The 14466-nt window shown below is 53.5% G+C and overlaps 5 protein-coding genes across 5 annotated transcripts; 3 read left to right on the top strand and 2 right to left on the bottom strand.

Annotated features, from left to right (window-relative positions):
- Nucleotides 1-1675: 1675 nt before the first annotated feature.
- ISF_00726 (cell cycle checkpoint protein RAD17) lies at nucleotides 1676-2942 on the top strand (the record flags this gene model as incomplete). Its single annotated transcript, XM_018844333.1, has 3 exons — nucleotides 1676-2168; nucleotides 2227-2593; nucleotides 2903-2942. The coding sequence occupies 3 exons, from the start codon at nucleotides 1676-1678 to the stop codon at nucleotides 2940-2942; spliced, it is 900 nt and encodes a 299-aa protein (XP_018708783.1).
- Nucleotides 2943-3286: 344 nt separating this feature from the next.
- ISF_00725 (cell cycle checkpoint protein RAD17) lies at nucleotides 3287-5875 on the top strand (the record flags this gene model as incomplete). Its single annotated transcript, XM_018844332.1, has 1 exon — nucleotides 3287-5875. One exon carries the CDS (start codon nucleotides 3287-3289, stop codon nucleotides 5873-5875), a length of 2589 nt encoding a protein of 862 aa, XP_018708782.1.
- Nucleotides 5876-6917: 1042 nt separating this feature from the next.
- On the bottom strand, nucleotides 6918-7263 carry ISF_00724 (hypothetical protein; the record flags this gene model as incomplete). Its single annotated transcript, XM_018844331.1, has 2 exons — nucleotides 6918-7137; nucleotides 7208-7263. 2 exons carry the CDS (start codon nucleotides 7261-7263, stop codon nucleotides 6918-6920), a joined length of 276 nt encoding a protein of 91 aa, XP_018708781.1.
- A 4662-nt stretch (nucleotides 7264-11925) lies between these two features.
- ISF_00723 (Esterase, SGNH hydrolase-type) lies at nucleotides 11926-12813 on the top strand (the record flags this gene model as incomplete). Its single annotated transcript, XM_018844330.1, has 4 exons — nucleotides 11926-12088; nucleotides 12183-12228; nucleotides 12308-12496; nucleotides 12570-12813. 4 exons carry the CDS (start codon nucleotides 11926-11928, stop codon nucleotides 12811-12813), a joined length of 642 nt encoding a protein of 213 aa, XP_018708780.1.
- A 200-nt stretch (nucleotides 12814-13013) lies between these two features.
- Nucleotides 13014-14328, bottom strand: ISF_00722 (COP9 signalosome subunit CsnD; the record flags this gene model as incomplete). Its single annotated transcript, XM_018844329.1, has 2 exons — nucleotides 13014-13043; nucleotides 13096-14328. The coding sequence occupies 2 exons, from the start codon at nucleotides 14326-14328 to the stop codon at nucleotides 13014-13016; spliced, it is 1263 nt and encodes a 420-aa protein (XP_018708779.1).
- Between the last annotated feature and the right edge of the window lie 138 nt (nucleotides 14329-14466).

Raw genomic sequence — 14466 nt, 5'->3', positions numbered from 1 at the left:
CATCATTCGACAAAGACTCCACCAGGTCCAAAGCCTCCTTTTCTTCAATCTCTTTGAAGAGCACCTTGACCGCAGATTTGGGAGCTTGGTTCTGGTTACTGGTAAAAATTACATTGTTGTTTAGCACCCACAACTGTAAGTAGCGCGAGGCTTGGTTGGCCAGCGTGTGCCGCGGCATCACGACAGACTTTGAAGAGCCAGATCGAGCTATTGTAGAAAGAAGCGTGGCAACAAGGCAGTCGGAGCTTGAAGGTGCCCTTTGCGCTGACGATACGTCACAGGATATTTGCCATTTGAAGAATGCGACTGTGGATGCGAGGACACTAAATGTGCCAGCACTGGCGGCGCAATTGCCGCAGCTGATGTCAAGGAACTTTTCCTCTTCTGTGGCTTTGAGAGTACTGTCACTATCCTCAAACTTTTCCGATGATTTCGAGGAAGAGAACTGCTGATGTCAGTTACAGATCTTGAAGCAGAAACAATAGCAGGCAATGTATCTCTAGATGTAGCCCAGACTCTCCGCAACTCTGGACAGCCGGGTGCAAAAGAGACCGCCCATCCAGAAGCGTCTCACAGAACCCATCCATGTGGAGGGTACTCTGAAAAGATGCTGCGTAGATCCGGAAGGGTGATGAATTGATATAGGGGAATTGTATCGATGACCATGACACTGAGGGGCTATGCCCTGACTTGGCCACCTTCTAGTTCCCCATTGGGTGAGGAAATAACGCGGGCTTACCTTGATAGAGCTACAGTCTGACTCGGCAAACAGAAATGAGGTTATATCGACGAATCCTACTCCAGGCTGGGCTGTGATGGAACTAGCCGCGCCGTAGCCCCGATGCTGGAGGTGGCCTTCTTCGACCTTGTCGTGGTCAACAGGTTTATGGCAATGCCAAAATTCCATCATTTCCGCCCAGTTTTCACTAGGTAAATCTTTCCAGGTAGTGATTTTTCCACTTGTCACGAAATGTTGGCCGCATGCTCGACATGAGATGGGGGATGCGGGCTTGATGTTGGACGCAGACCATGGCAGTGGCTGATTCTCGGGAAGAAACTGCCTCTCCGGGAAACGGGCTGGTTGCAGTGGAAGTCTCCAGGTGAGATCAACGGATCCTTTATGCGAAAGCGGCAGCGCCCCCTTCACGGGTGCATTGGCGGGCAGAACCACCTCGCCTGTGACGCCATTGTGGTGCACACGAAATTTGCGTCCCTCGTCCAAGATTTCAGCCGTAGTGGTGTGGTCCGCAGGCGTAGGCAGAGACACCTTGACGGTAATCTGTCGGATATTGGTGAGCAGCTCGGCGTATATGAGTACTGGGCTCTTGGATGGCGTTTCGCTGACGGCCATGATGGAGCAAGGGAGAAGTGTTGAGGGAGAGGAGGAGACTCGTGATGGTGGCTAGACAAATTGAGCATGTGAAGGGCCAACAATGTCTGGTGAACTGTGCTGACAGGCGTTGGGAGCCACTGTAAAACAGATTACGGGGACGACAGAGCGCTAAAAAGCAATTTTCTAGCTAGTAGGCTCAGCACTGGTTGGGGCGAGAAATGACCTCTCCAAACTGCCCCCACATTTTCCCAACATCACAACTCTGGCGTTTGACTTTAACGGAACCTCTCATCATCGCCCTCACCAGCCCTGCCACCTCCAAGCTCAAGATTATACGCAGATATGGCTAGTATGCTGTCCTTTGCATCAGGCTCGACGTCCAAGTCGAGACCCACGGCCACCGCCAAAACCACAGTCGCCCTCCAGGCGCTACCTGTTCAAGACATCGAGACAGACCAGGACCGCCGTGGCCGATCCCTCAAGCATCTGCTCAAGGCCAATCACGTCAACTACGCCGTGGTCGACAAGACTTTGCAGCTAAACAATGTGAACACTCACAATCTGAGCGCGGCATACATTCTGGGCGCCAACGAAACCCATCTGGACACCATCTATAACGAGCAGATCAAGCACCTGGACCCATGGACACCCTCCCCCGCCGAGGTTATAGATGAGGATTGGAGAGACTTTTTGGGCGACCGCAACTACCAGCGTGCGTTCGTCGACTTTTTCGAAGACAAGCTTGCCTTTCAGTTTGCCTACGATTGGAAGCAGGAAATGAAGCACGTTTTGATCGACGGTGATGAGCCACTAATAAACTGTCTCATCGGTGCCTGTCAGTAGTATCCTACCTACCCTACAGATGTGATGAGACTTCTCTAATCTGTCTTTAGTTGGCCATCCTCTCAATCACCTGGCACTGGCCTATGAAATCAACAGCAGAGCCCTCGCCATGGAAGCCCTGAGTCTTACTTGCATTCACTACAATGAATTGCACAAGTATCTCGATGACCCCAAGTATACCAAGCGCTCAGCGTTACCAGCTCTGTCCCTCCAGGAGCTTATCTCGAGACTCGCACAAGACGAAAGTCTCCAAGGTACTGCGGCGCAAGAACGGCACGACAGTCTGGAGACCCTCTTTTCTCAGCACGAAGATCTAATCCTCGAGTACTGGAATGCCTGGCAGATTGTCGATGCGGCCAAGCAGTTCCAGGACTTGCAGCAAACTGCCGTTGCCCTATTTACGTCGTCGACGAGCAAGTCTTTCAGCTTTCTCTCTGCACAACTCTTATCCGCCAGCAACTCAATACGAATTCTTTTGCCATATTTCCCCTCCGAACACCATGCATCGCTGCTACGCCAATGGTGGCTCCTGGCCATCGCTGTTTGCCTACTGACTGGACGGCCAGAGCCGAATTCAGCCTATATCGAGAAAGACGCAGATGGCCGAACCTGGAAGCATGTTGTTGGCAAAGCAATCAATGGCCCTCACTTATCAGATGCTAGTTACGTTAAAGGTATGATACGGTATTTGTATTGGAAAAAGGTTGACACTAACATCGTGCGCAGCTGTTCGAGCTATCAAAGAAGCAGCATCAACATGGGGTGACACGGATGAGCTGTACCTACGCTCCGCTCTTACATTTGTAGATAATTTTACCGAATGGTCAAACTAATAAATAAGACTATTGGATAAAACATGATCCATTTACTTCATGTACACTAGAAATTAAGGCACCTCTACGTACTCCGTGCAACTCATGCAGATAGTCATGGCGATTTGAGCTGAATGCCTGTTTGTGTGGGCCTGGCGCAGTTAGCTTGGCACCCCTCGACAAGCGTGCCTGATCCAATGTTTCCCATCTCCAACATTCTTCACCCCAGCACCGGCATAACCTGCCATTGAATCATGCTGAATCGCCAGCACGCCCTGCCGATGCCCACTTTACGGTAATGGCTCCGCCCGCGAAGCGCCGCCGGCGGAACGCGGTTGATTCGGCCGACAATCACGATGACGACGGCGACTACGACGACGGGCCGCCACCATCGCGCGCCAACACGCTCACCAACTTTCTCCTCTCCTCGCCGAGCTCCCCCACGAAAACTCGGATAGCGACCGCGTCCCCGAGCCCGAGCAAGGGCCGCGGCGCCGCGGCGGCGCCCTCCAAGAACGGCACAAGCGGTAGCCCTAGGAAGAGCTCGCTCTCAAGGAACGGCTCCGTCGGCCCGAGCCCTCGCAAGACGAGGGCCGGGGTAGGCCGGGGTAGCGATGAGAAGGGCAAGAGCGGAGACCTCAAGCTGCTCTTCTCGAAGCAGGCCCAGCGCGCGTCCAAGGCTCCGTCCACGGGCGGCGACAAGAGGCCGCCGCCGATCGACGACATCATAAGCGACCCCATCTCGGAAGTCGACGAGATTTCTGAGCTCAAAGCGAGCTCGTCGAGCCTGGTAGGCCAGCATGCGCGGAAACGACAACGGGGATCTATTCAAAATGGATCATTCGAATCGACGACATCCAGCCAGCGATTCTTAAAGCCGCCACAGCTGGTCAACGTGGACGACGACGATCTCCGGCCGTGGTCCGAGCGCTTCGGCCCGCGAAACCTCGACGAGCTCGCAGTACATAAAAAGAAGGTGGCTGACGTCCGACGGTGGCTGGAAGAAGTAGTTGCCGGCCGGATGAGGCAGCGTCTCCTGATTCTCAAGGGCGCCGCGGGGTCTGGCAAGACGACGACGGTCCGCCTGCTGGCTAAGGAGATGGGCTGCGAGCTTCTCGAGTGGCGGAATCCCGTCGGCAATGCAGGGACCGGATTTGTGTCCTCTTCAGCCCAGTTCCAGGAATTCCTCGGTCGTGGAGGCAAGTTTGGCGCTCTCGACCTCGATAGCCCCACGCCGACATCTGGCAACGCAAACATGGAGAGCGATAAGCGAATTATGCTCATAGAAGAGTTTCCAAACACCTTTTCCAGATCTTCCTCTACTCTGTCGTCCTTTAGAGGAGCGCTGCTACAGTTTCTGTCAAATCATGTGCCATCGCTGTCCATGTTCTCGCAGCATGGCCGACGGGAGCCTGTTAAGCCCGTCATTCTGGTCATCTCGGAGACGCTTTTGACGACAACTTCGGCATCTGCAGACAGCCTCACAGCGCATCGCCTGCTAGGCCCGGAAATCTTGGGTCACCCCGGTGTCGGCGTGATAGAGTTCAACGCCATCGCCCCTTCATTACTATCCAAGGCTCTTGAGCTCGTTGTTCTGAAAGAAGCAAGGAAGTCAGGTCGCCGGCGGACGCCTGGGCCGATGGTCTTGAAAAGGCTGGGTGAGATTGGGGACGTCCGCAGCGCCATATCATCGCTCGAGTTCCTGTGCCTCAAAGGAGACCAAGATGCAGACTGGGGCGCCAAAGTTGCCTTTACGAAACAAAAGAAGAGCACCAAAGATGGAATCAACATGACTCAAGGGGAGCAGGACAGTCTGCAGTTGATCTCTCAGCGAGAAGCAAGCCTGGGCATATTCCACGCCGTCGGCAAAGTCGTATATAATAAGCGAGAGGAAAAGGCATCCGGCGATGATGCAGAGATCTTACCAAGCTATCTAGCTGAAAATTCACGACCAAAAAAGTCGCAAATATCAGTCGAAACACTAATTGGCGAAACGGGCACAGACACGCATACATTTATTTCCGCTCTACACGAAAACTACATTCTATCTTGCGAGAGTACTGGGCCGATGGACCTTTCCACGCCGATGGACTATGTCAATGAATGCGTCGAGCATCTGTCACTCAGCGACCTGATGTGTCCATCCTCAGACGTCTTCTTTGGCGGACGCGGTGGCTTTGCTGGTCGAGATTCCGGCAGCCATGTGCTTCGGCAAGACGAGATGATGTTTGAGGTGGCCGTTCGCGGCATGCTCTTCTCGCTCCCCAATCCGGTCAAGCGGAAGACGACAGGCATGGCGAGGAGCAGCGACGCCTTCAAGATGTTTTACCCCGCGAGCCTGAAGCTGTGGCGAGCCAAGGAGGAGATTGGCGGGCTCGTCGACGTATGGTCGTCGCGTCTGCTCAAGGGTGAAGACCAGGTTGCGACGAAGGAATTGACAGCCGGGGCGAATGCGTTCCGTCACCCCCCTGTCCTGACCGCACAGTCGACCCAGGGCAGCCAAATGCAGCCACCAAAACCGCAGGACTCTGTTGCGCAGGACTTTAGCTACATGCCGATGCTGTCACTGGGGAGTGCAGCCCGGCGGGAGCTGTTGCTGGAGAGGTTGCCGTACATGTCACACGTTGCGCGAGCCCGTAAGAACGGTCCGCGAGTGCGTGAGCTGGAAAAGATTGTCTCGTTTAGCGGCGTCTCCGGGCCCAACGAGGAGGAAGACGATGATGCCCTGGACGAGGAGACGGGCACGGGCACGGGCGAGGCATGGGCGACGGATAAGCCGTCGGAGGAAGCGAGCCCGCGCAAGAAGCGTCAGGGTATCAAGTCGGGCGCGGTGACGAGCATGCTGGCGCAGAAGCTGGTGCTGAGCGACGACGACATTGAAGACTAGACTACGGCATGGGAGAGGGGACGTTATGCATAGTATCAGGAGCTTGACAAATGCTGGTTGGGGTCGGAGTTGAAAAGTGAGCGAGTAAGTGGAAGGGATATGGGTGGCGCACGCAGGCTTGTAATTGTACTGGACATATACCATTTGCTATTTGAACAAGAAGAAACAATTCTGTAATTTCGTCGATTGCTGAGTTTTCTGTGCATGTCAGCTTTCTCTCTGCCATGCTTTACCAAGACTGGAGAAGCCAAGCCTGTCGTTGCGTACCCTACCTCGCCACCGACGAGTAATACATTTTTTTATCTTTTTCTCTTTGTTTTCCTCTTTCCTACCCGGCCATATTATCCAGTTCCCTTTTCATGTTCAGTACTTTCAGTTGATCTGGTATAATGCAACAAGCCGCCTCCAACGTGTCAGTTCCACACACCTTCGGCCAGCCTTTGTCGTTCGGGTTGCAGTGTGATCCGGGCTGCTGCGTCATTCACCGGGCATCCAAATGGCACAAGGTGAGCCGCGAGAATCACAAAACCAAAAGGGGACATCCGACTATGGGCTTAGATCATTTTGCCTTGTGCTAGCGGCGGAGGCGGGAAGCCCCCCCCCGCCATCAAATCCATCGCCCAGGCAGCAACCCACGGGAACACGAGAATTAGTCGCTGTAGAAGTTAAAAAGAGTCACTTAGTCTCCTTGGACAGGATTATGTAAATGAAATTATAGAGGTGTTAATGATTTTGCGTTGAGGGACGGGCGAGTTTCCCACTCGATGTGAGAAGCGTATAAGCCGTCGCGCATGGCTATCTCGTGATTTTACACTACTGCGATCCTATCTATGTAAGACGCAAGAGGCGCCGATAAGGCGTGCGCTCATGTTGAATGGATTGAACGAGGATTTTGGCATGAATAGTATATTTATCTCTGTGAATGTATTCAAAATGCAATCACATATTATAATCTTGGTCGCCTCCCCAGATGTATTTCGTGCTGTGGTTGGCGGTTGTGGTTGTCATGGCCACAAACCTGACTCGCCGTTCCATGGCCAAGTTACAGACGGGTAGCAGTATTCGTTGCGTCCGTCTTTTTGGCAGGCTCTTGTTCTGCGCCACCAGTGCGGGGGATGGGCAGACCGTCCAGCAAAGTTGTAACAGACTGCTTGGCCTGAAGGGCGACGACGCTGGGCTCGCTAGAATGAAGCATGAGATCGAGTCGTGCGGAGCGAAGCGATTCTTGCGAAGCGAGGTCGTCATCAGAGGGGTTGCAGTGCCTAATACTTTAAAGTTAGATCTCCCTGTCGTAGATCGAGCTTGTTCAACGGAGCACACAAGTGGACTTACTCGTTAGTGCAGCCACAGTCGGCTACTACCGAGGCGCTGTCGTAGGTAGAGGCCATTATGAGCTGGCTAGGTACTGACTAACGTACAGGGCGACTCGTTCAAGTTACAAGCTGTATGGCGTGGAAAGATGTAAACGTAAATGTAGAACAAAAGAAGAGCTACTGGCTTGAGCTTCAAAGTAGAGCATGTTGATACGAGAAGGGAAAGACTCCTGTTTATATTGATGTTTCCCACGGCCTGCACAAAAAGAGTCGACAGTACTCCGTGCCGTTCATCAAGTGGCGGCTTTCGCGTGGCGCATTGGCAGGTAGAGCTGGACACCCAATAGGGCAAGGGATGATGTACCTCATATGCAAGCCCAAAATGTGGATGTGGAACGAACCTCTGGAAATGCCCAATGATCAAGGTACAGACGCATCCAAAATGGAGAACAGCTGCGGGGGATCTGGCAGCAGCTCAGTCCCAACAGCAGGGCGGCCGACCTCCGCTGGTGATCCAAATCGTGTCAATAAGTTGGGGGCTGCAGCCGGGCTGCGGCGTAACTACCTCCATTTCTGCCTTTCCCGGGTTGCCGTCTTTCCGCAAGCCATTTTGAACTGAGCGCCTTTACCTCTGCCAAGGTCTCTGGCTGGATAATGCAGGAAAGTTGATGAAGGAAAAGTACTCTACCAATTTAGGGTGATGTTTGCTTCCTGATCACTTGCGTCGTCGACGTCCCGCTCACCCAGTCTCGAGACGAAGCTCTTACGAGCGGCTGTTCAAGCAATAAGATCTAAGGAAGACCAGGAAGGGTGAAGACTAGCGCTAGGTCAGTCACAGGATCCAAAAGCGAAAGGAAAAAAAAGTCAGAGTAAAGACTGGGAGAGCCATCTATTCATCTACGACAAGCACATACCCAAAAAGCTCTGGAAGAAACATCATATTATAAGCCTCTAGACTGTTAATTGATGGTTTGAAGTATGTTGTTCCATCAAAGCTACAGGCGCCATTTACAGTGCCTGTTGCCACTAATCAGAATAGCCTGCGACTGCACAACAAGAACATCGAGACACATGGACCCCGTCAACACCAACAGTCTTTAAGATTTCAGATGTGCCAAGCTACATCCGCATGTAACAAAGATAGGAACTTGCTAGTTAATTCAGAACAGCGTAGTAGAGTATTGTGTCGGGACAGTGCTTCATTGAAATGGTCTTCTCTCGTGAGCAGTTATTAATATATACTTTTGTGACTATATCCTGGATGCTACAGGCAACTAATAAGCTGGTACGATCTATATGAGTAATCAAATACTCTAGACTAACGATTGCGAACAGATTTGGTTTTCATATTTCTTGCGTTGGTAATATAAGTAAAGAAGATACGGCCTGTACACACGGGGTAGCATGCCAGAGTGGACAATGGGCATAAATTTAAGGACAAAAGTTTGAGGGAAGAAGAGAAGCGGCCCCTGGTATGTGACTCAGTTGGGCAGAAATATATTTTTCGCCACCATGTAGGTAACTCTTTTGTCTAAATGGCGATGTGCAAGGCAACGCGTCAGGACGATATTTATACGCCCTTTCCGTGCAACTAGCAGCAGTATCATGCAGCCCGTGTTGGCCGCACAAGATCATGGCACTGGATTTGAATCCGGGAAGATTACACCCGCGCCAATAGTTATTAAGGCTTCGGTAGCACAGCGTCCGCGAGCGCATCCACCCACTGGAGGGACGTAGCCCAGCGCCATACTGTTATATATTAAAATCACCGCGGCATATTACAAATATGGTAGCATGCCAGAGTGGATAATGGGTGGGTCTTGAAGCGGGTCCCAAAGACCTTTAAGGCAACCCATGGCTTCGGCCGCGCAGGTTCGAACCCTGCTGCTATCGGTTGTCACCCATTGACAGGTGGCTTTTTGTCACTTTTTGCCACCCTCCCAAAGTTAGAAAACCCCAATTAGCTGCCTTGTGATAAAGCAAGGAATAAATGTTAATTTCCCAGGATCTGAAAAGATGAAAAGTGGAAGGTGAAAGGTCTGTCTGCCGGGCCGCGCACGTTTAACGAACAACATTATAGTCGGTTATTTTGCTTCCCCTCTTCCTTGTTTCTTCCTTGATGACTACTTGAGAGTTAAACAATTTTTTAAAACTAAAGAAAATGAGGACAGGCACCGCAAATCTTTATCTAAGCAAACAGCAACTGGAGCTTTCCCACCAAGACAACCACAAAAAAGGCAAACCCAAGTCCAACCACCTCAAACTACAACACTGCGAGAAACAATCACGAGTACAGAGCCCTGCAGTGCTAGCCCTGCAGCAGGTATGGCACAAAGCGCCGAAGCGCAATTTATCTTCATGATCCAGCCCCGGTAGGAAAAATAAACTTGCGTATTCTGGCCATGCCCATTGCAACACCCTCGATCGTTTCAGCCAGGTCCTTGTCAACCCAGCCCTCGGTGTAGCCACCACCAAAATCCGACATCCAAGCGTTATCATTCTGATCGATCAGAACGTTTTCCGCCTTGGCGTCGCCCCAGACTATGCCGGAGTTATGGAGGCCGGAAAGTGTGGCGTCCAGTTGTTGAACCCATTTCCTTCTCACACCCATCGGAGGGTCGTCAGGTTCCTTCGGATGGACTCTCGCAGACAACGGGCAATCGGCGCAGTCAACATAGGACAGTAGGATACTAAGGATGAAATCGCAGTCATCCATGACAACGCCGTAGACGCGACAAAGATTCAATTGGCCATCCTAGAGCCTAGCTGCGGCTATTGCCTTATAGCTTTTGAGTTCCCGTATAGCTTGGACAGTCGAGTAACAAGGCTTATAGAAGCACTCAGTTTGGCCACTATCAATAAGGACCCTTCGGGGCTCCTTGAAAAGTGCATCCTGTGGGTGCTCAAAGCTTAGGATGATGCCATCAGGGTCGTACAAGCGTGTCCACTCTTCTAGTTCGTCGAGAAACGGCTGTTTAAAACTGCAGAACAACGGGTGAAAGGGGCACATTTCGGAATGAATTCAGCGTGGGCATAGCTTTTCCTCGACTATATCAAGATTAAAATGGAAGAAATCGGGGAGCAGATGCTGTTGTAGAGAGATTCAAGTATGCTCCGGGTTGCCTGGCGGAGGAGCCAGCTCAAAAAGTAGTTGCTCAAACGGCTTTATAATCCACTCAAATACGTCAGTGTCATAGATTTCGTCCAAAACTTCCTCGCCGGATCGCCAGATATTTCTCTGTCATGATGGGCGAGTTGAGGAAGTTGGAAGGTGAGACTTGAATGTAGATGGCTTTGCCGTTTCGACGAACTTTAAAATGAGCATCCAGATCATCGTCGCGTATACTTGTGCTGTGATGCTCAATTTCGTATCTCGGTGAGGGCACCTGATTCGATACCATGTCGTCGGTAATGCAATTCTTAATTCTGCGGGTGGGACGAAGATAAAAGGGAGCGTGTGCTCTCCAATTGAAGCCGGGCGGGCGGACTGGGCGGCAGCTACGAATTCTTCTTAGTCACTAATAAGCTCCCGGTCGCTGGCAGTGACACAGGGCGGTAGACTATCAAAATCACGAAGAGGGCTTGACATGGTAGTAATTTAAAAAGGTACTACAGCGGCGGCGTCAGTAACGCCATCCTGTCCGTTTTCATGGGCCGCCTTGTCTGTCGGCTGTACGAGGCGGCGACCTGTTCGTGGGCGTCCGTGGAAACTCGCACATTTTGGTGCCTGCTCTTACCATTGCTGTTTTGGCTGCCTCGTCCTGCGACGGCGAAGGCTCAGTGTGCCTCCATAGGTATCCCCGTAGGAGAGCCCACAGGTCAGCGGACGGCATGATGGCGTACCGCCATACCCCAAGAAGCAAAGCCTAGACTTTTACGAAAATCATGGCAGACTAGCTAGCTATGGAAGCAAAGGACTTGTTAGAGAGTGGTGTTCTTCTCTTCCTCTATGTGAAGCTGGAGAGTGTGGTATTGTAGACGCTAAATATGCCTCTTGTGCCTCATCGGCAACGAAAGTTGTCTGATCAGAGATCGATGGCCGTTTTCCCGCAATAAAAACGGAACCGAAATAACTTTTTCTAACCACGTTTTTACTAGCTGCCCGCCATGGTTCACGACCAGCCGCCATCTGTTCTTATACCGGCAATTTAAAACCAAGTTTTATAGACCTAGAATTTATCCCTGACAATTTGAATCGTTGCTCTCGAGCATTTTGCAGCGGCGAGTAAAAGTAAGCTACACTCGCGTCTGAGCCTGCCCTAAAACAATACAAGAACAAAGGCAGAAAGAGGCAAACACTTCTCAAGCTGCGATATCGACCGTTAAAGTGGACTACCAGCCGGTTGTGCCAGCATGCATAGACACAGCGTTGGGAAATTACACCTTGTAGTATAAAAGGAGAGTTCAAATATCATATATCATATCGGAATATTTATGGAAAAAAATCTATCGAATTATCTGCTCCAATCGCTGGCTTCGTTACCCCAGGCTGCACAAGCCCTCCCCGCCGTGAACCGATCGCCTAGGCTAGGAGGTACAGTAGCTTGCAGGCAGCCACCCAGCCGAACGTGACACCTCACCACTCGCAACGCAAGATTCATCTCCTTGTCAAAGACACGCCCTGTTTACAAACGAAACAACCCCAAGGCTACTCTACCGGCCTTATACAAGCCAGTCAAGATCATTTGAGCCCCGGCAGACTTGCCGCCCCAAAGCGCCCCTCCCCCTTCCCCCGCCATGCCCCCACGCCAGAAGTCGCTTCGCATCCTCTGCTTCGGCGACTCCCTCACGCAGGGCTTCTTCTCCTTCGGCATGGGCGAGCACCCGTACTCGTCCCGGCTGGCCGAGCGCCTCCGCGCAGCGCTCCCCGAGGGCATGAACGTCGAGATCCGCACGAGCGGTGTGTCCGGCGACGTCGCTGCTTTTGGACGCCCCCCCCCCGGCCAGCCACAAATCTCGGGCAGACGAAAATGAATGCTGACTATGTAACACAGTAACGGCGAGGCCCTATGACTGGGTGATTACCCTGGGTGGCACCAAGTAAGGCATATATCATGAGAACGACGGGGCGCGAGGATCGGATCCGATTGGTAGCTAACATGGGGAAACAACAAAATAGTGACATCGCCATGGGGTGCCATGTCGACGACACGTTCAAGTCATTGCGGAATATATGGCAGCTAGCCCTCTCGCGCCGCTGCAACATCCTCGCCATGACCGTTCCCGAGACGCATGGCGACTTTGCGATGATCGAGCGCAAGCGCGCCGACCTCAACGGGCGTATTCTCAGCTACGAAGCCGAAAACTAGTGCGTCCCTGCCCTGTCTTCCCCCTTTCTTCTCTTTGATGTCCCGAGAATATGCCCCAACTAACGGCTGTAGCTATGCGTTTGATCTCCACGCCAAGATCCCGTACAAGGCCCTAAATTACAACCAGCGCCAGGCCTACTGGGACGACGGCGTGCACCTCACCGAGGAGGGCTACGACTGGATGGGGGACCACGTCGCAGACGCGTTGATCCCGCTCATAATCGGCACGGACGCAACTAAGTTTGAGGAGGAGGAGGAGGTCCCCAAGAATATCAGCAGAGGCTACGTCGTGGTGCGAAAGCAAGACCTGGACTAGGAGTCAATTGTGGAAGTTACTATTTATTTGCTAGAAGCCAGGTTTGTCTATTATTTTCGTCGTGAATTAAAAAAAAGAGCATATACGCTACATGTGCCTTCCACTTTCTCTCTCATTTATGAGGCAGGGCAGTGTCCTTGCATGCTATGCTAATGGCCTAAAACAAACGCCGCCCGAAAGCTTGGAATCTCTTCTGGAGACTAAACCGCCAAATGAGCAGCAACAAAATCCTAGTCAAGTTAGTCAAAGACAAGGCCACGACGGAACGACCTCTACACGTACCGGAAACTCCTTTTGTAGCGCGTTGGTGACTTGCTCAACCTGCTGGGCGAGGCTCTCGACGTTGGCGTCCCACTGACGCGTCCGCACGTTGACCGTCTCTCCAGCGACGCCCTCTCCGTCTCCCGAAAAGTAGACAAATCCGGTAAGCTGGTCTATTCGGCCAACGAGACGGCCCTGCTCAATCATGCGAGCGGTGGTGAGCTCGGCCGCGTCAGCATCCAGACCACCCAGCAGCGTGCCGAGCGCGTCGAAGCGGATGTTGTCGTACAAGCGCGAGGCAGCGCGGAGGTTGTGCTCAATAACAGCGCGAGCAAGAACCGTGGTACCGTCAGCGGTGGTGGCGAGCTGGTGCGGCGGCAGCGAGCGCGCAAACGCGTCCACCTCGGCCGGCGCCAGCAGCCGGTCCAGGAACATGTTTTCTAGGATGCTGAACTCGGGCAGCTGCGGCGCCCGATCGTCCTTGTACAGCCGTCCGAGGGCTCGGCTGCGTGCGGGCCCTGCGGGTGCGAGCACTGCGCACCGCGCCGCGGCGCCGAGCGTGCGCAGGCGCTCCTCCTCTGCGACTGTCGGCGACAGGCTGACCTCGTGGTACCGCGTCGCGGCGCCCAGGAAGTCTCGCTTGGCGTCCTGCACGCGCGCCTGCGAGAGCGCAAAGTGCAGCGCGAGCTCCGGGTCTGCCCGCAGAAGGCCGGGCTGGGCGACCGCCCGCAATTTGTTCAGGTGCGTCTCCGCCGCGGCGGCGTCGCCGACCTCGAGGTAGTTGCGGACGATGCGCACCCACACGCGCGCGCGCTCCGCGTCGTCGACCTTTCGCTGGGGGCCGTCGAGCGGGATGGCGGCTAGGGCGCGGGCGGCGGCGAGGAAGTCCTCGTCGGCTTCGTGCGCGTCGGCAACGAGCGCGCCCAGGTCGGCGGCGGCGTCGGCAAAGGAAGAGGGCGGCTGCGCGGAGAGGAGGACGAGCGCATGGCCGCCGGCCGCGAGGGAGAGCGCGTCGTCGGCGAGGGAGTTGAGGGTGGTGACGAAGGCGGCGAGGACGGCGCGCGTGGACACGACGCCGAGGGCGTTTCCGAAGAGGGAGTCGGCGACGGCGTTGAGGTCGTCGGCGGTGGCGGGAGACGACGCCGCGTGCGCCTGGATGTCGGCAAGGATCTGCTCGTAAAGGGGCGTTTTGTCGGTGGCATTGCTGGCCTCAGTTCGGGCGATAGCATCGGCGACCCGGGCACTGGGTGCCATGGTTGTGGATGAGGCGGTGATGGTTTGTTGGTGATGAAGTTGAGATGAGGTTGGAGCTTTTGCTACGGTGGGGGCGGGGTGTCACCGTAGGCAGCGACGGCTTTGCAAACGGGCGCACATCGCGGGTAACGTATGTAG

This window comes from Cordyceps fumosorosea (assembly GCF_001636725.1).
Source record: "Cordyceps fumosorosea ARSEF 2679 chromosome Unknown scaffold_1, whole genome shotgun sequence".
In the NCBI taxonomy this organism is placed as follows: domain Eukaryota; kingdom Fungi; phylum Ascomycota; class Sordariomycetes; order Hypocreales; family Cordycipitaceae; genus Cordyceps; species Cordyceps fumosorosea.
The sequence above is the reverse complement of the archived record's forward strand: the minus strand, read 5'-3'. Positions and strand labels throughout refer to the sequence as shown.